The 21,564-nt window shown below is 36.8% G+C and overlaps 2 protein-coding genes across 2 annotated transcripts in view; one reads left to right on the forward strand and one right to left on the reverse strand.

The window, feature by feature from the left end:
* LOC306843827 (sec1 family domain-containing protein 2-like) overlaps window positions 1-17,881 on the forward strand; it is a 114,277-nt gene extending 96,396 nt beyond the window's left edge. The window contains exons 7-9 of the mRNA XM_079375510.1: window positions 9,410-9,544; window positions 14,531-14,650; window positions 16,186-17,881. Of these exons, the coding sequence (XP_079231636.1) occupies window positions 9,410-9,544; window positions 14,531-14,650; window positions 16,186-16,278 (348 nt within the window). The 3' untranslated portion in view covers window positions 16,279-17,881. The remainder of the gene's footprint in view (window positions 1-9,409; window positions 9,545-14,530; window positions 14,651-16,185) is intronic.
* Window positions 17,882-17,983: 102 nt separating this feature from the next.
* On the reverse strand, window positions 17,984-21,091 carry LOC306843828 (ras-like protein family member 11B). Its single transcript, XM_079375511.1, has 4 exons — window positions 20,790-21,091; window positions 20,581-20,637; window positions 20,402-20,478; window positions 17,984-19,261 (listed from the first exon to the last, which is right to left on the reverse strand). The coding sequence occupies exons 1-4, from the start codon at window positions 20,899-20,901 to the stop codon at window positions 18,773-18,775; spliced, it is 735 nt and encodes a 244-aa protein (XP_079231637.1). The 5' UTR covers window positions 20,902-21,091; the 3' UTR covers window positions 17,984-18,772.
* Between the last annotated feature and the right edge of the window lie 473 nt (window positions 21,092-21,564).

Below are 21,564 nucleotides of genomic sequence, written 5' to 3' on the forward strand. Positions count from 1 at the left end.
TTCCTGACCTCACCAGAGCTTTTCTGACCTCACAAGCTTGCTCCTCTCGGACCACGCCACAAGGTCCACACTCAATGTGGTTTGAGCAATAGAAGTGGGGAACTGAAGCCGCCTATGCAGGTCTACTTATAATGACCAGTCCCTTCAACTAGCCTGGATTGATGCCTTTTGTTTAGGAGGGCATTTCTGCACTAACTGACCTGCTGTTACAAATTGGACAGGCTAAATCTTAAGGCTCTGATGCCTCTTGTTTGCCATCACCCTTGCTCTTTCTGTGTATTCTGCCAGCTTCCTTAGCACCTGGTGATGATGCCACCTGTAGCGGACCTGAGCCAAAGCAGTTTTTTTCAGAGTGTTCCCTGAGCCCCTTCACACAAGCCTCAGATTTCTTCAGCTCCAAACCACTGTGCCAGGTTAACTGGGCTAGGAAGCGTGTCGTAAATTGCTCTAATAATGAAACTTAACCTGGCTTGGGGAATTCTCCAATGGTCGCTCGCTATAGCTGACTAACCTTGGCAAGAAGTGGGCCCACTTCGTCCACTGGCCTTGTTGGCCTTTGTCACAAGAAGTCTTTCCTTTACTAATCACATCATTTCTGTCACCACTATTTTTTTCCACTTCTTTGTCGATGCCTTTGACCAGAACTTGCATGGTTCACCCCAACCGAGACCCTATCTTCCATGCTGGGTTTTTCCAAACAACTCTTGGTGCTTCAGGTTGGCAATGGTGTTATCAATGTATTCCTCTGCCTTCCACTTCCTACCGTTCTGAAACTTGGCACCAGCATTTCAAACAAAATGGTCACTTGATTGTCTGAGCTCAAGCACCAGCCTTGTCATCTCCAGGCTGTACCCAAGTGAGATGCTCTTTAGCGGGAACTGAAGAGCATTTCTTTCGAACAATGCTGAATCAGAGAGACGTCGCAACACCAAGCCACTTGCGGATATAGCTTTTGGAAATGGCATCTATCCTTGCCACTGTTGTTGCTGTTATTTCACACATCTTAAGCGGCCACATGACACATTGGTAGAGAGTAAACTGGTAGCACCAAAGTTTGTATTTGCCAGGAAGGTAGCTCTGATCAATTCTCTTAAGGTCATCTTTCAGCTGAGCTGTGACTGTAGTTGCCATATGCTTGTCTGTGAGCTCAGCTGAGTACTTTCTGCCCAGACTTCTTATTGGTTGCTCAGAGAGCACTGGAATTCTTCCCTTGCCTCTTGGAAAGAGATTGTATCCACTCGCCTGCCCTTGCAGATTGAGAGACTGTGAGATTTGGCCGTCTTGATTCTCAATGCAGCACACCTCTGTCTTAAGCAGCATTGTGTTAAATTATATTTAAAATTTGAAAATATAAAACACATTTTAAATATATTACAATAGAAAAGTTAATTTAAAAAAATAATGATATTTCACGATATTACTTTATGTATTTTTGATCAAATAAATGCAGCCTTGGTAAGCATAACAGATTTCTTTAAAATAAAATAAATTTAAAAAAGTGATGTATTTATGTAGCTTCTGTTAGTTAGAAGTTTGTAGGGTTGCTAACTATTTCCTCAAGAGAGTAGCTTGACAAGCTGACCTGCTTTAAATTATCACAAGCCTGTAACTTGGCAAGCTACGGTTTCACTGACTGTTATTGATGGATTTTTCATTTAATTGCATTTTAGTTCTAGTCAAAATCCTGTCTTTTGAAGTTTGTTAGTTTAGTCCAGCTTCAAAACAGACTTAATCATATTGGCAATGCTGATCTGTAGAGTTTAATCCACTCTGTTCCTCGAGTTGTTTTCACAGATGGTGTGTTATGAAACTGTAAGTGAGCCCTCTCATTAAAAACTCTGCACCGCTGCGTTCATGATGGGGATTGAATAGCACATCCTCATTGATCACCAGTGGACTGCATCTAATTTATGTATTATCTCTTTTGTTTTTGATAATGCAAGAACATATTGTCCTAGTATTTTGCCATCAAAAAAAATATTTTTTTTATTTGTTATCTTGATTTTGCATTAGAAATGCATCAACAAATCACACTGCTCTGGAAGAATGAGTTCTCAGGAGAAACACAGTTGGGAAGAAAAGTTGTTTGCCAGCTGTAGGCCTCAGATTACTTCTTTAGATATGTGATGCTTCAATGGCTTTGAACCGAAGTAAATGATAAGGATGTAAACCGACAGTGAAAATATAATTGAAAAATGAAAACTGATATGAAAATATCATTGGAAAAATGTTATATATTAACATGGAGCACAGAAAATATGTACTAAGTGCTGACAGAGAAATGTCAAAGCTTTTGGTCACCATTTAAATCTGTGTGTGTATGCATCAAGTTCTTGTAGAAAAAATTGTATTGTTTCTCAATCTTATTCACACTCTCTCTCCTCAGTAGTTCACTGTCGGTCTTCACTAACATACACTAAAAAAACTCTCCAAGGCTGCATTTATTTGATCAAAAATGCAGCAAAAACAGCAATACTGTGAAATATTATTACAATTTAACAGCTGTTTGCTCTATAAAATATTTTCAGCAGCCATTACTCCTGTCTTCAGTGTCACATGACCCTTCAGAAATTATTCTAGAATGATGATTTGAAACATTTCTTAGTATTATCAATATTGAAAACAGTTGTGCTGCTTAATATTTTTGTGGAAACCATAATACAGGATTATTTGATGAATAGAAAGTTCAAATGAAGAGCATTTATTTGAAATATAAATCCTTAGTAACATTATACATTTCTTTACCGTCACTTTTGATCCATTTAATAAATCCTTGCTGAATGAAAGTCTTATTTCTTTAAATAAAAACCTTACTGACCCAAGACTTAAAAATAAAAGAAAATATAACTGCCAACTACTCTCAACTGCTTCTTTGATCATTTTAGACCAGAAATATTTTTGATGGAATATTTACATGACAGTAAAGAAATCTGGGATAGAAGGAGCAGTTGGACACAAAAGAACATCATCTTTTAATGTGTTGCTGTTTGTGTCTCTTCACTGGTGGTCAGATTTCTGTCTTTGACACACATCAGCCATAAAGAGCTCACGTTACATACTTAAAAGAACTAAGTACTAAAACTGCCGTACTAAGACACAGACTTAACTCACTTACACAAAGACACACATCAACATTAAAACATCTAATCTGGAATATTTACACCAATACACATGTACCTCTGTGTCTGACATTTTAGATGCTAAACAGATGAGTTATATCAGTGAGGTTTGGTACATAGCGTGACTTTGGCGAGACTCACAGTCCAGGAATGTTCCTTGCTAATGAATTCTGTCATCGTAACTTTGTGTGTGTGTGTGTGTGTACGTGTGTACGTGAGTACGTGTGTGTGTGTGGTTTTTAATTTTCATACATCTACATTCTACCTAAATGCACAAGCTCAGGTACTCGTATCCAGTTTCATCCGTTTCATTTCATCTAATAATGTAGTCATCTTAGGTAGAATGTAGGTCAACAACATGGAGATACATATTTAAATGTCCTCAAAATAAAGCATATGTTACACGGAATTGTGCACATACATGTTTGGAATTGTATACAATCAATTATCTTTGCTATTTATGCAGTTTATAGTATTGATAGTGTTTATTGTATTTTTACATACTAGTTGGTGCACTGTGCTGGATTTGTATCCCACAATGCTGAGCAATAATCAATGACAGTCATGGTTAGTGACAATTATGTAACATACTAATAGTGTGTAGTACATACTGCGCATTATGCACTAAGCATGCCATTAGCATCCTATTACAAACCCACATCCACAGAGATTTTACAGGTTCTACATGTTCCTCTTGTATATTTATTTAGTAGATTTTTTAATCATATTCAGCTTTGTTTAACATACTTGGCATGTTTAAATCTGTTCGACTGAATCCTGCAGAGTTTGTTTCATAATCAATGCAGAAAATGTGCAAAAACGTCGCTGTTAGACTCAGATTCTCCTTGGTCCTGATGAGGAGGACTCAAGCAAACATATCAGAATTCTGTGTTGATCAGAGCAGCAGGACTGGTTTTTAAAAAAACACTCAGTGCTGGCCTTTCTCTCTCAACTACCCATAATCAACCTGCAGACACCAGTACATTTCAGGAAACATGAGTCACTCAATTCAAGGATAATAAGCCTTTTTTGTGTTTTCGTTTTTTAATATAGTTAAGCACATTGACTAATCTTTATCTAGCACTTTTAGAGGTTTATTTTGGAGGGATGAATGTCATGTCATTGGCTGTATGTCATTAATAGGCTATTTTTATCTAAGCAATGGGTGCATGTTATTTTTGGAGGTTCAGTAGAAGTTTTATTACACAAACCAGTGAATGAAACCTCTTGACTGAAATCAAGTCCTTTTGACTTGCAATGCAGCATTTATACTGAGCTTTATATACAGGGTTGGTGATTTAATTCTGAAATTTAATACAGTTAACATTTATTTGGTTGCAAGAAAGTAATTTCTTTACTGAAAGATCTTTATATGGTTTGCTGTCATTTTCTGACACTATTTCACCATATACACCAATAACACCGTATCAAATAAACTTTCTGTAGTTCAGTAATAATACTAAACTAAAATGTAAAATATTTTTTGAATTTCTAAAGTTTCATAGCTAAAAGTGTCCTCTCATTATAAACAAAACATTAATTTAATCAATGTCTCATTTTGGGTCTTAGGTGCAAGGTGACGTCACTCGGGCACAAAAATTTGCATAAACCCAGCCTCAAGAGCAAGATGTTGATGAATCTTTCTCTTCTTCTCACCATAGGCCCCACCCACTGGCATCAAAAGCAAATAGAAATTATAATCACATCCTCTATCTTGTCTACAATGGATGCACATTTGCTTTCTGACACATTACACAGTCTGTTGTCAATAGGGCAAATGGAGTGAAAGAATGTTTGCTTTGACTCGTTTAGTTTAAACCGCTCGTTCAGGGCAGATTTCAGAAGAATCCCAGGGTAAAGGAACAAGTGGATAGTTTATTTTTCATGGCATCCTGGATCGTGCACGAAGATTGTTTCGAGTATTTTGTTTTGTGAACGAGGTACAGTGTCATGGAGAGTTCACAAAGAAACATTTGTTGAAAGATGAAGCAGTAGTAGATCTGACAGCACATGCATCACAAACCGTAATTAAATGATTTCATAATGCTATGTCTGGAAATGACCATTTTATTTTGATCATGTTGTCAAAACACTCACATGCAATAGTGAGGGGGCATTAATACTGTTTCCTATGCAATGGCGTTAGCCAATCATAACAGTGGCCGAATACTAACAAGCCTTAAAGAACATCCCCCTTAAAAACAGGTCTTTTTAGACAGAGGGTCAGAATGAGGGTGAAAATAATCATTTTTTCACACATTTGTTTTTTTTTTATGTGCAAAGAACTTTATTAACATTATATGAAGAGTTTATTTGCAAAAACAGATAACTCCGTTTTAGTGATCTTAATACATGAAAAGCAGAAATGGTTTAGATATTTTCTACATGTCAAAGTCACTTTCCAATTCATGAAATCATATTTTAAGTGTAAAAAATATCTGACCTTGTGCAGACATATTGTAATGATGAGTTTTGTATATTTACACTTTTTGTGTATTTAAATCATATTTCATATGAATCACACATTTTAATCTTGTGAATAACATTATACTCTGATTATTTTAATAGTAAAATTTCTTATTATGGAATCTGTGTATGAGGCACAATTAATTGTTTATTTTCTATATTTTTTATTATAATTAATCACCCTCAATTAATGGGATTTTTCTTTGTTTATGTATATTGATAATTAGGTATATTGAGCTTGAGAGCAGGGCTGGGCGGTATATCGAGTTTGTATGATGTATCGATATATTCTTTATAAGCGATACGATAGAAGGTAATACCGTTTATATCGATATAGTTACAGTGGTTTGAAACGAGCGGAGGACACAGACTGAGCTGCTGCGGAGGAAGTGCATAGTACAATTTGTTCTAAACATGTGACAAACTTTATATGAAGGGCTTAAAAAAACTATAGAAGCCTATAGTTTAGTGTCAGTTTAAAAGTGCTCGCCGTCAGATGCTCTGACAGAAAGGCTGACAGAGATGCTGCTCGCGCTGTTTAATGTGTTTGAGATGTGCTGTTTTCCTGAATGCATAATTTACATTTCACAGGTATGTTCTCCATCTGTAAATGACGCGCAGTGTAATAGGAGCGCAATAATTCTGACTAAAATATAAATTTTGCTGAAATATTTGTAGTTAATAAACAATAAATGTGACGTAGAATTTTAAACCTACAAGTAAGTATATTTGTATGATAGCACTAACTGTAATGGGGTTATCAAAACAGCCTTTTTACTCAGTCTGTGCTTTTTTTTATTATTTTCATTTTTAGTTTAGTAAATTTAACTTCTGCTTTAAAAAGCATTTTTTTATTTTTAGATTGCAATGTTATGTTAGAATGTAATGTGATTTTAACCCTTTTTAATATAATATATGCCTATGGTTACATTCACTTTATTTGTTTAATCCAAATGCAAAAGTGTATAAATACGGAGATATATACCGTATACCGCAAATCAGCCAAAAAATACAGAGATATGAATTTTTGCTCATATCGCCCAGCCCTACTTGAGAGACTGACTCAGTGTAGCTTATCTCCCCCTCTGCACCTCATTTATGTTCATCTGTTGACGAACACAGTACAGGCATGTCACTGTGACCTAGAAAGGCATATGATTGTTTTGTGTTGGTATGAATATAATTAATTATTGTTTTGAGTGTGTAATAATGGTGGTTCCGAAATGACTCATTAGATGACTAAACTTGACAAAGTACATATTCACTTATTGAAAATGTGGGTGTTTTCCATTCAGATTGCATATTGTAACTGAAGGTAAATGTGTGTGCTTATAATTAGTTGTTTTCTCTTCCTCGTGTGTTGGCCAAAAATGAATTAATTTATCATTTATATGCTCCTACTAAATGCAAAATGACTCCTTTCATTTCTGCCCGTATATGGGCATATCCAGAGAAGGAGGGGTTGGTAAAAAAAATGGCTGAGTTTCATCACTCATTTATGAAGAAATCAGAATTGTGACAGAGATTGTCAATCACCTCATTTAGAGATTCCAGGAAGTGCTGTTTCTACAGGTACACACATGTGGGAGAGGTAGGTTTCAAAGTCACATCTGAGTTACGAAGATGCTGAAACCTGCAAGACAGACTTTAGGCAGCACAGGTGATTCTTGAAAGCCCATTAATAGAGGTCTGTCTCATGTGTGGCACCTGGCAACATGGCCAGGTATGAAATCTCTAGCCCCAGATGCAGATTTCAGGGAAAGATTCATGAAATCAACACACTTTAGAGGTGTGTGTGTGGTTACTGGAAATCTGCATCTGAATGTGTGAGGTTGAGCAGGTCAGGTCATGTCAACTGTCTGGAATGCTGAAGTATTTCATTTGTATTCATAAACTCTCCAATTAAGAGCTAGGGCTGTCAATTTAACACATTCATTCTGGGCAAAAAAATAATTGCGTTAAAATAGTTAACATATAATAATGTGTTTTTTAAAAGTTGAACATGACACCAGTGTTATTTAAGTATTTTTGAGATGCCATTATAGTTTTTATTAATAGTTAGAATTTTTTATTTTTATATTTTCGGTTATATTTTTATTATTTGTATATTAATTATTTTAATATATCAACATTCTTTTTAGATATTTTTATTTCAGTTTTATTTATTTTAGTACATCAAGGTAAAATAAATAAAAATGAGAAATGTTTCCTTGACAACTAGCTAATTGTATTTTATTTCAGTTGATTGAAGTAATGTCAGGAAACCAAAATGTTTTTTAATGGTTTTATTTTTAGTTAACTTCAATAGCCCTGCTTGACATTAAGAAACACAAAAGGCAAATATGTCTGCAGCATGCTCATATTTAGACCATATAAATATAAATACATAAATATAAATATAATGCAGACAGAGTATAAGAATAAATACTTTAAAACACAAAACGGCCACGCTTATATGGAAATAAACAATATTTTGACTACTAAATTCACTTTATGTCTATTCAGTGCTTTACTCTTCTGCCACATTTTCAGTTGTGGTCTTTTTCCTGCAAATATTAATATATGCAATATATTGTGAATTATTCAGTTAGGTAAACAGCATATCATGTAGTGAATTCTATTAAAACACTGAATCCATTGACAGCCCTCGGAAAACACATTGTAGGTTTAGGAGAGCTGCTACTTTTGCTCCCTTTTAAACTCTTATACACACCCACGTATATTCACATACAAACCCGCATCTGCTGAACTTGTATTTACCAGATTTTTGTAACACACATTTTCACAAACAAACACCTACACAGTTTAAGTAGGTTAGGCTGTTAGATCAGGATCCGTGTTGAGCCTAATAATGGTGCTATTTCAGTGCAGCGACAATGTAAGTTAAACAGTAGGGGTGGATTAAAGTGGCCAGGGGCTGTACGTTCATATTCAGGGAAACCGTGAATCATCACATTACTGAGTCTTTAGCTTTACTGGCCCCCGCTGATGCTGTATTTGCCACAGATAATAACTGTCCTAAACAACCCTTACTTTTAAACTAGCTCCTACACTCAAAACAGAACATTACGAGAACACCATTATGGGAAAATGTAATTGGAAATGGAAAATATCATTTTTCATTTTTCTAGAACGCCTGCCCACATTATTGTACCTGTTACTTTGTATCCTTTTGCTATGTTCTTTTTCTAACAACATAAATTGCTTGTGAATGATAATGGGTTTCATCAAATAAAGAAAAATAACAAGACAGAATGGATTTAGTTTTTTGACTGGTGTTGCTTTTTTTGTCCAAAATAAGATAATTACATTCAGCACACATATGCTCAGTTTTATTGTAAGCTTTTTTTATTATTATTATTATTATTATTTCCCACAAACCCTTCTGTCATAGTAGTAAATTTGGTGTACCTCAAGGTTCAGTACTGAGTCATCTCTTACTTTCTTGTTTTATATATTGGACACATTGCTCTGTGAAGAGAACAGTGTTTAGCAGGGCTATTTTAAATGTCTTCTTGTTTGTCACATTGAATGATGCTTATATTTCTTCTCTCATATTTTACATCACTTACAGTTGTAAATATGTACCTCTTGGGGTTCTCTTGAATCAGGCTTTTTTCTTGGACAAGAAATATTGTGCTTTTTGCATACTAATAGGCCAATTTGAAATCAACATACACTGCAGCGTACATGAAAAATGTTTGTGAGAAGGAGAACAAGCTTTTATAAGTGTTTTCTTTTATATAGTTCCTCAGATTTGATGTTTAACCAGGAATTTTATCTGACACACATACAATAAGCTGTTTTGTTGTTGTTGTGTACAGGCAACATACCGGCCATTGCTTAAGCAGGTTCTAGAAGAGATCTTCCACCCAGACAGACGTGAATGCCCTGATGTAGAGCACATGTCGGGAGGACTCACTGACCTTCTCAAGACTGGCTTCAGCATGTTCATGAAGGTAACTCACCTCACCTCCAGTTTTAAATTTTTCAGTTTTATTACCAGTTCAGTGTTGCTGAGTGTGTGCTGCTAAAGGATGGGTTCGTTTGAGTTCCGAGAAATTCTTTATATGTACAAAAGCATCCAACTATATACATTTTGACTGATGACACATGAAGACAATAAACACACAATATCAACAATATATGTTCTGTATTCTTAAAGCCATCTCATGCATTTTTATAAGAATATAATGCAATGATTTTAATCTTTATCGAATATTGCTATTATATAATATTATATTATAACTATAAAATAATACATTTTTGCCTCATTCTACATCAGATCACAGAATGAAGTTATTTTAAATGCATTAGGCAAGTTATAACAGTTAGTTTGGAGCAAAAACAGGGTATTAATCTCATAAATTGTCATGAATTTCATTGGAAGACTACATCAAGGAAAAGTGACCATTTCAAAAATTCTGTATTCTTGTTCTGTATTCTGTATCTTTTTTTTTTCTTTTTTGTTACTTTGGAAAGTGATGGTTACTTTTCTGAAAAGAGCCTTATGCGTCCAACATATATTAAGTCATATAATATAATATATTAAGATGTATATGACTGATATACAGTGCCCTCCAAAAGTATTTGAACAGTAAAGACAAAATTACTCTGCTGGCTGTGGAGTCAAGACATTTACAAATATGATTAAAAGATGAATATGAGACAAAACTACAGAATGTCACATTTTATTATTGGGTGATTCAACACATAGATGTTTTACCAGCTAAGAAGTTCAGCACTTTTAGAGTTTCATCCCTCTATCTGATGTGAGCATAAGTATTGGAACAGTTGCCTCACAGGTCTTTCTAAGTGATCAGATGTGTCCTGTTGCATTAATTCTTCAGATACTAAAAGCAGGGAATGTGTCGTATCAGTTATATCCATTACTTCTGTATTCTGAATCTTGCATTCAATGATGACACACACAAACCAGGATGAAGCTGAGGGAGCTGACTTTGAGAGAAAAGCAAGCAATTTGGATGCTAGAAGAAAAGAGGAAGTCAGTTAGAGCTATAGCAAAAACAAAGGGCATGGAGAAATCAAGAGTTTGGAAACCACCAGCAACACCAGAAACCAACAACGACCTGATCGGCTGAGAAAACAACAGTAGTTGATGACAGACAAATCATAAAAGCTGTGAAAATGAATCCTAAAAGACGTGTCTATAAAATCACCAACAACTTCCAGAAAGCTGGGGTGATGCTCTGACAATTTAAATCTGATTGAACATGAATTTCACCAGCTGAAGAGGAGAGTAAAGGCAGAAAGGCAACAATTGGAATTGGCTGCATTAAAGGCTGGGAAAAGTATTTCAAAGGATGAAAGCAAGCATCTGGTGATGTCTATGGGTCACAGACTCACTGCTGTGATTGTGCGCAAGGGATCTGCAACTAAATAACAGCTTTTAATCTTTTATATCTGCCTTATGTTCAACTGTCCCAATACTTATGCTCACATCAATGAGTGGGATGAACTCTAAAAGTGCTGTTCTTTTTATTTGGTAAAATATGTATGTGTTGAAACGGCTAATAATAAAATGTGACATTCTGTAGTTTTGTCTCAAATTCATCTTTTAATCATATTTGCAAATGTCTTAACTCCACAGCCAACAGAGTAATTTTGTCTTTACTTTTCCAATACTTATTGAGGGCACTGTATATAGACCCAAATAAAGTGAAATATACAATATAGCGAATCTCAACTGCTTGATATTATATTATATTATATTATCGGAGTGTCTATTTACACTAAGTGCAAATAGCCCATCTTGTTGGCAAAGGCTATTTAACACTACCTCCGCCCACTAACGTGTGATTGAGTTAGCCAAAACAAAGTTTGAGCCCGCCTTTTGCCGAACTTTTTGCTCCATTTTCAAATCTCATATCGCATCATAAAGGCATTTATTTTCAATAAAACTTAAGGAAATAAACAAAAAGTTGAAAATAAAGTATCGGGTAGGGTTAGGGTAGGTGTAGGGAGGGCTTTATTGTCCCAATAAGGTGGCATCCATTTAATAATTTGAATTAAAACTATAATATACATTAATATTGCATACTGTTTTATAATGTACTACAATACTGAGGTGCAGATAATTGCCACTATTTGCAATAAGTAGTATAAATAGCAGAAAATATTGCTATTTTAACATGGTGTAAATAGAATCTATAGCTATTTGCACTAAGTGTAAATAGCATATCGTTAACAAATACTGCTATTTTCACTTACAGTATGTGAGGTACAGTATGTGACTTCATTTGGATAATTAATATTATGTTAATCAGAAGATGCTTCTCCCTGAAAATCGTACTCTTGCTCTCTTTGCTCTCTCTAAAATGTGAGCAGACACGTTTATACTGATACACATGGTCTGCTGTGTGCTTGCCCCCTCTGGGATATGTGTGTGAGGCTGTCCTTGTGTTTTCATGCTTTTGTATTCACTCTGTAAGTATATGTAGTATGCATTACCTGGTTACATGAGCACTTTATGTATGATTTGGCTAATAATGTGATATTGCCTAATTGTGTGCGCTACACATGGCTTGACATACTCTTCATTCGGTTCATATGCTGTTTTTGTCCATTTAAAACACATGTGCATCTGAATTGTGTGGATAAATGACAAAATAGTTAAATGAAATGAAAGGTTGAAGAATCCTCCAAGAATTAACAGGTCTCTCTTTTTACCTTTACTCTGCACACATTTATAATGAAACCTTACTTTCATTCACATGTGTGCCAATCACACTTATTTACTTCACCAAGAAACATCCTAAAGTAGGCATTTTTTGTCTAGAATTCATTACATTTGTATAGCACATTTCTAGGCACTCAAAGCGCTTTACATTGTCATGGGGTATCTCCTCATCCACCACCAGTGTGCAGCATCCACCTGGATGATGCGACGGCAGCCATAGTGCATCAGAACCCCCACCACACACCAACTTACTGGTGGAGAGGAGACAGAGTGATAAAGCTAATCAGTAGATATAGGGATTAGTTGGAGGCCATGATGGTCAGAGGTCAATGAGCAAATTTGGCCAGGATGCTGAGGTCACACCTCTACTCATGTTGAATTCGTTAGTCTTTTACAGATAGAATGGGCCAGAACACAATGTCTTATCTATTTTTATCAATAGCTTTGGCAGACCAGGCAATTCATATATTCATCCTTCTGTCGCTGTGTTTTACACATTTGTCCATGCGAGTTTAAGGTCCAGAGCTGCACGTGGCAGCACAGCCCTACTCCTGAGATCCAACCTGCTGGATGTGCATCCCTAATTGCCTGATTATTATTCACGACTGGATTTTTCTTCCAGCCAATCAAACTCCAGCACACTGTCCACCCGAATAGGCATGTACAGCAGTACCCCATGTGCCTAAGGGACTAAATCAGAGTATCTGCATGTGTGCAACAGCATTGTGTCCATATAAAAGTGTGTAATGGTTCTCTCTGTGTGTGTGTCTCTTCTGAATATTGTGCTCCTGCTGTGATTGTCAAAGTGTTCAGTCTTGACCCGGACCTCCAGCTGAACTCAGAATTACATAACAATGCACACATTTACCAGGGATGTGCAGAATTGTATAAATGACTTGTCTGACTTAGGGAAGCCCAGTGTAATTACGATGGATTACTGTCATCACATGTTTCTTAGGGGACATTCACATGAGACACGTGTTTAAAAAAAAAAAAAAAAAAGATTTTTTTTTTTCTTTTTTATCAATATCTTTGGGAGACAGGGCAACAGCCATAAACCTCTATCTGCACATAGATCAATTAAAAAATAAAAATAAATAGGGTCACTGACACATATTACACAAATAAATAGACTTATTTTATTTTAACATACTGCTCATTTATAGTGAGGACATTACAGTTTCCTGGCAATAATTGTCTTAATTTGTATTGTTGAAGCCAATGAATGTGTTTTAAAAACGCAGCAAACATAGCATGAGATCCTGAAAAAAAAATTTAAGAATTTTAAAAAATCGGATCACTGACAGATATTCATAAAATAAATAAGCGTATTTTATTTTCACATACTGATTATGTATAGTAACTGGGACATTGCTCACAGCAGGCTGTTTGCTGACAGTAATTGTCTTGAATTTAATTATTGAAGGCAGTGAATTTGTTACAAAACCAGGGTTTTTGATGGCTGTAGCTGCAGTGCTTTCAAAGAGATGAATTTAGAAGGGTTTTATTGTACTGACAATCTCACACGCTAAAGCACAGCACACAGCCAGTGTGCCAAAATCCTTTCTGAGACATTGTCTCTCTAAATTCACCCCATTTAAAGCAGCAACACCAAAAATATTAAAGGGAAAACATAAATTTGTCTAGATAGACCAACCTTAAATGGACTTTAAAGTGAAAATTCTGCCATTAATTACTCAACCTCATGACGTTCCAAACCCGTAAGACCTTTGTTCATCTTCTGAACAAAAATGAAGATATTTTTGATGAAATCCGAGAGCTTTCTGACCTTCCATAGACAGCCAGGGAAATACCACATTCAAGGCCCATGAAGTCCTGATATCACATGAACTATTTTAACAAAGTCCTTACTACCTTCCTAGGCCTAGTACAAATTACAGATTAATTGTAATTAATGTAATTAAATTACAGAGGGTGTGATAAATGATATTCTTCAGATCTGATTCTTTGCATGCTAATTAATATCCTGAGTCCCAAAGATCTTTCATCTCTTTATGCTCAACAATTAAAGCTTGACCCAAAGCTTTTGAGACCCTGATATATTTTTGTACCAAGCAGTCAGTTGTTTGTATTACTTGAGGATTTGCAAATTGGCTGATTTGCAAATCCGCAGCTTAATTAAATCTGCAGCTGAAAACAAAAAGCAAAGTGAAACTGAGGTCATTGGTTGGTTTCTTATTATGTTCCTCGTTTTTCTCCTTTTGATGTTTCTTTTTCCCTGCAGGTCACCCGCCCACACCCAAGTGATCATCCACTCTTGTTTCTCTTCCTGGTGGGCGGAGTCACACCATCAGAGCTCCGCCTCATTCGTGAAGTTGTCTCCACCCATAAGTCAGGCACTCAGGTGGGACATCACACCCCTTTCTTGACTAATTCTTTATCTATTGCACTAAAAAATAGGATGCATTAAACGCAGTAAAAGTGAGAGTAAAGACATTTCTAATGTTACAAATCATTTCTATTTCAAGTAAATTAAAATACCCCACCTCTCTTTTTCTCCTTTTGTTTTTCTCTGTGGCTCTCTGCTTTTTTTCTGTATCATTAACTCTGACGTGATAGAAGTGTGTGTGTGCGTATCTGCTGTGTTTTTGAATGAATAGAGATGTAACTGGGTCGAGTCAGAATAAAAGGAGTTTTGTTAAACAAAGTTTCATGTCATGAATAAATCAAATATAATGAAAGCACAGAGTGGACCCTTATAGAATAGAAAGCCCACACATAGCCTGACCTAAACCCACAGCTGCGCTAGTGTGACAGAGACACACTGATGGGAATTTAGGGTGTCTTGTACTAAATGAAGGTGCACCAAACTTGACTAACAAGACGGCCAGGGGAGAGACATGTAGCGAGGGTTCAGTAAAGCCCTTTTGAAGTGATTTTCTAAATGAAGTTCTCAGACGAGCCAAATGATCTTCATCTTTCCATCAGAGAATACAAAGCATGTACTTACCTCAGCACATGCGTCAGCAGGTGCAGTAATATGCTGCCCTATTCATCTTCAAGGCCTGGCTAATAACATACAAGCTAATAATCTTGCTGAGACAAGATTGTTGCATCTAGTCTGGTCCACTTTGCAGATCATTATGGCTCAATTCACCCACATAGATAGGAAGAGACTAGCTAACAAATATGTAAAACAACCAACTTGTTCTTAAAACATTCTACCAATTGCCTTGTAAGGTTTTTTGTTTGTTTGTTTGCTTGGTCAGTTTTCTCTTTAGTCTTTTCTTTTAGTTGCCCTGCACAGTTTTGTGTAGAAGCTTTGTTTTGTGTTTTGTTTAGTTACCTTTATTCAGCAATAATGCATTAAATTGATAAAAAGTGACAGTGAAGATAGTATTATGTTATTTCTTATTCAAATAGATGCTGTTCTTTTGAGCTCTCTATTCCTCAAAGACATCTGGGGGGGGGGCAGTTTCCACAAAAATATTAAGCAGCACAACTGATTTCACTATTGATAATAGTAGAATATTTCTTGAGTACCATATTAGCTTATTAGAATGATTGCTGAAGGATCACATGACACTGAGGACTGGCTACTGAAAACTCAGTTTTGCTGTCACAGGAATACATTACATTTTAAAATAAAATAAAAAGGTTATTTTTAACTTGTAATAATATTTCACAGTATTACTGTTTTCACTGATCAAATAAACACAATGTTTTTGAATATTTTCAAATCTTTAAAAAAATCATTTTTTGTGGAAACCATGATACATTTCTTTTTCTTTAATGAATAGAAAATAGTAGGTGTAGGGCAATAGCACATACAGTTTGTACAATATAAAAACCATTACACATATGGGATGTCCCCACTTTTCACAAAAACAAACACGTGTGTGCGTGTGAACTAATCGATTTATTTTTTTCTTTTCTCAGGTACTCGTAATGTCCACTAGGATGCTGAGACCTTCCGATGTCCCTCACTTACTCTTCAGCACTGACAGGTTCAAACCTGACATTGGAGTGTGAAGGGACTGAACACACACACTTTTGGCTGCTGAATCAATTCTTTCCAACATTTTTTGCCTTTTGTCTCAATTTCAGAGGCATCTGATAAAAAAATTATGCATTTAAAAAGGTTTAAGGAATATACAGAACATGCTTCTGTTCCTAATAAATACCACAACATCCCATTCCAATTATTTCACATTTTGTTGTATATGACCAGATTCTGTCTTACCATTTTCCCTTAAAGCCCCTCTATTTTTCCCCTTTAAATAAAATTGTTATGGTTGGCCTTTTGCTCATGTGTGTAAAAAATGATGTTTGTTAATGCAGCGTTCCGCTGGCAAATACAGCACATTCTGCAGTTCAGTTCTTACAATCAGCCATGTGTTGATTCTCACAGGAGCTTCCCTCTTCATCCTTCACTCACTTCAGTGCTGCTGGAGAAGTGACAGATGGTAAGAGGGCAGAGGTCAAAAAGGGTGGTGACATCCGTTTTCTCTTTCTGTTCTGCCTTCACTTTCTCTCACACACTCATTTACTTAGCCAACATATAAAGAGACCTATAGACCGCTAATGTTTTTATAAAACAAAGCTAAGTAAAAAACTATTTACCAGAGATAAATCTAGCCTTAACTTTTAGAATGATGTGTTTCAAAAGAGACATTTTGTCAGTAAAACATTCCTATTCCTCAAAGTATAGCAAAGTAAACGCGTTGTAAGCCTCATGCTTTTATATGCATATCTCTTATTCATATGAGATTTCAGTTTGTTTTGTATTTGCCACAAACTATTACCCCAGCAGGTGTCTGACAAAGGTCCTAAAACACCTTAAATCAGTTATGTTCCTCTAAATTCAAGGGGTTTTACACATTAATCCTTACATATGTGAATTTGACTTGTTAAATTTTTATTTAGGGTGTTGGTAGTTTTATGTTTACCATGTGGAAAACATCAGCATTAAAAATGCTTTGGAAAGCTTGTTTTATATAAACTACTAAGATTTTTTTTTCAATGTTTTCAAAGTCTCTTATGCTCAAGTATGCATTTAAGCAACAAATCAGCATATAAAACTTCTGAAGGATCATGTGACTGAAGGCTGGAGTAATGATGCTGAAAATTCAGCTTTGTCATCACGGGAATAAGTTCAATTTTAAAATATATTAACACAGAAAACAGTTTAAAATGATTTTTTTTCACAATATTACCGCATTTTAAACTCTTTTCTGTGTTAATATATTTTAAAATGTAACTTATTCCCGTGATGACAAAGCTGAATTTTCAGCATCATTACTCCAGCCTTCAGTCACTTGATCCTTCAGAGGTTTTATATGCTGATTTGTTGCTTACGAAACAATCTTATTGTCAATGTTGAAAACTGTAGTGTCGCTTAATATTTTTATGGAAACCATGATACATTTCTTTTCCTTTAATGAATAGAAAATTCAAAAGAACAGCATTTAAAAAAAAAAAATAGAAATCTGTTTAGACATTATAGATTCTTTACTGTCACTTTTGATCATTTTAATGTATTTTGCTGAGAAAAGTATTTATTTCTTTTTCTTGAACTTTAGTATGTTAATGTATATACTGTAAAATGGTGGCTCAATTTTAAACTCGTACACCTAATCTCTCAAGGCGTTATTAAACAAAATTCAACTAAATTAACCTTTATATTTACAGTTACACTCAGTTTAAACAATAAATGAGTGGTGCACAAAGTATTTTTGGAAAAACAACTCTTTATTTCCAATCACAATCAAATAACATAAATAAATAACTCTGAGCTTCAGCCCTTTGGCTTTTGTAAAGTGCATTTACACAAGAAAAATCTCTTCTACTCCACTATAGAAAAGTGGCACAAAGCACAGTTGCACAAAACCAGGAGAAACATTCTGGCCTTGTACACAAGAGTAGGACTGTAAAAGATACACACACACACACTCTCTCTCTATTTATACGCTTAGCTTGAGTGCCTTGTCCTTTAACAATGCCTGCATTCAGACCGTAAAAGCCTTGACCACAAGAAGGAACAAAAACTCACTCTCTCCCATGCCTTTCAGAAAAGCAATTCTTAAAATAGTCTGTTTTCAGCCTTCACCGTCTCTGTTGCCAGGAGAACGTGTCTTAAAATTTCACAGGTAAGGCAGAGTGTTAATAACAGTGTTTTGTGTGTTCCATTCTGTCTTTGCACTCTCTCTCTGTAAGAAACTACGACCACGTCTCCCAGAATCCTGCTATGTCCACATGGATTAAAGTGACAGCAACAAGTGTCCACGAGCACTGGTGAAAATGTAAGACTTCACCGGACTCTGCTTGTTTGTTTGTTTTTCAGCGACCATGACACAATCAGAGGTCTAGTTTCAGGGGCCTCTGTTTGGAACCGGTCTACTGATCATCAACGGATCTCAGGAACTTCCAAGGAGGGAGACCTATACATTCAGAGAGAACTTCTCCTCTCCTTAGAGCTTCCTCTCTCACTTTTGTTCTGCTTCTCCAGCTGGTATTCGAACCTTCTTCACACTGAAGTGACGGTCCGGACCTTGGCGGACAGCACCTGTTTGAAGCGCCTCTTCAGGTCCTGCATGTTGGGGGATTTGGGTCGGGGGATGAGGGGCGATCTTTTCTTCTCTGTTCCAGATGAAGCTGCATTGACGGGGGTCTGAGGCTGCTGCTTGGCCAGATCTACGCACAGTCTATGGAAGGCACTGTGGACCTGGCTGTAGTCCTCGCTGGCAGACACCTCGTAGAAGGAGCAGCCCAGGGCTGAAGCCAACAGGGGACCTTCTTGAGCATCTACACGTCTTACGTGGAGGAGATCGGCTTTATTGGCCACCAGGATGATTGGCAAGGACCTATCTGTATGGGTGCGGATAACAAGTTGGTGGAGCTGGCCAATGAGATCAAAGCTTCGGCAGTCAGTAACGGAATACACCATAACTACGGCGTCCGCCCACTGAATGCAGCGAGATACCTGGTCAGTGCAGCTCAATCCATTAGCGTTCACCTGAAGAAAAAATACAGACATTTGTCAGTTATGCAACACGTTTGGTTAGTCTAGACATTTTCTTATATTACTGAATAATGTGAGCTCTGTGCGTGATAAAGTGTACAGCAAAGCTGACTAAGAAGCTGAAAGAGTATAATTTGCTATTGGCTACGATTGTCGTTTCACAAAAACAGGAGATTTAGCCGGCTAGACTTAAAGTTTTTCACCCTAGTCTGAAAAAAGGGGATTCTGTGGTTTTGGACAACTGCCTGCTTTGGGAAATGAGCCTTGCATGCCAAACTTGGCACTAAAATATCTGACTAAAGACATCTTGAAAGAAGAGGCCTGTAATTGAATTAAAAGCCATTCTCTAATTTTGAAAGCAAAGGGATAATTTAGATGGGTTGGTCTACTTTAACTGTTCCGAACTGCTTATTCATATCCCTAAACCCGCTGAGCACTGCTGAAGCTGCAAAACCTCCCAACCACTGCTACAAATATCCCACAGCGCTGCAGCGAATCATTCTTTGGAGTCGGATCTTTTTAACGAACCTGTTCACAAAACCGATCTTAACGATTCGTTCGAAACTCAGCGTGAATTAGTTTTAATCATACCATGTCAACCAGTTGGTTTTGTGTATGTAACTTTTTATTCAAATACGCAAAATATTTTTATCCGTCGAACTATAGCATTGTTCATTTAGCTTCTAAATGACTTGTTTTTATGAGCTGAATCAAATTGGGGCCTGTGAAATTACAATAAACGCCTTTATCAATAGCACTTTTAGGAGGAAACATAACACTATGGTCACTTTTTGTAAACGCCTTTGAGTTTGTAAGATACGACGCCGCGAAGCCGTGGATAACTGAACTGTTCGAAAGAACCGATTCGCTTAAATAATTCGGGCTTTCCTCAAGCTGCAGTACATGAAGGCGCTGCCCCCATATAGGAGTGCAACAGCAGGCTTCCCGCTGGCCAGTTAACCCCAAGTGTTAAACACAAAAGAAGAGCTAAAACACAAAGGCGAAGGTATGCGCTCTTTCTGCACATCTCACCCGTGAAGAAGCAGCGTGGGAAAGATGCTCTGTGTGTAACAGTAACAAATGTGACATACACGCGCATAAAGAACTGTGTTTGTGTCGCATAACGTTACTTACTTCAACTCCAGGTGTGTCTTGAACTTGAATGGCCACTTGTTCTCCGTCTATTTGCACTTCTCTGTTGTACAGGCTGCCTGTAATGCAACAATGCAGACTTTAAAAAATAACATCACAAATAAGTTTAAACGATGCTTACTAAAATCAGTCGTCTTGGAAAGATGGGGGGGTGGACTTACCGACGTTTCTCTCATAGTCACCAATAAACCTCTTGGTGAGGAAACGAACCACCAACGCTGCACAGGAATAAACAAGAAATGGGCATGAATACATAAATATAATTGTGTCATAACACACTAATCTACAAGATATTCGTTTCTGTGACATTATATTATTAGGTGTCATGTGGTAAGCTTTAAAACGCTGTAAAACTGGTCCATAGACGTACCGGTTTTGCCCACTCCACTGCCGCCGATGACTGCGATCTTAATGACCCGCTTGGACGGGCATTCGGCGCTGGGGTACTCCGCAATGGTGGACATGTTCTGGATCAGACGCATTTTGGCGAAAGAAAGATACTATCCAAACCCTACAACGGAAAATTAGGACTAAATATCCACAGACGCCGTAAAAGTAATGTCAGAATCGAAGTCAGCCAACGGCATACACGCAGATGTTGTCTTTCAATGATAAACTCGGAGGATATCTCCTTCTCTTAGCTGTAAACAACAAGACTGTACTTGGTTTACTGAGCAGAGACGGGAGCTTGGGTTTATTTATACAGCCACAGAGGCGCTCGGCTCTGATTGGCTACTGCAGACAACGGTCACATTGCCTCGCCCCGCCCACCGCTTCACGTGTTTGCGCGAGCTGTTTATAACCGAATAAAAAGAGAGAGAAAGACAGGTGGGTTCACCCGAGTAAAATGACTGTGGCTTCGGAAAAACCTTCCCTTACAGTCGCTGAGAAGGAAAATGAGACGTTGTTTTTGTCGACTAGCCTGTAGAAATGATTTAAAGTGGGGGTTTTGAATGGGCTTGGTGCTGTGATTGCTGATACCGGTCAGTTGTAAATGAGTGACTTCAAACGCGTGTGATGGGAATGTTATCTAGTCTAAATGATCTCTAAGCGCTTAATGTGTCACTTGCAAAGCATTTTTTTTTCTTTAGCCTGGGCAATGAGAAAAAGGCATTGATCAGAATCCCCACAGAGTCCCCTCAGGA

The sequence above is a fragment of the Barbus barbus genome (genome assembly GCF_936440315.1).
Source record: "Barbus barbus genome assembly, chromosome: 24".
Taxonomy (NCBI): Eukaryota; Metazoa; Chordata; class Actinopteri; order Cypriniformes; family Cyprinidae; genus Barbus; species Barbus barbus.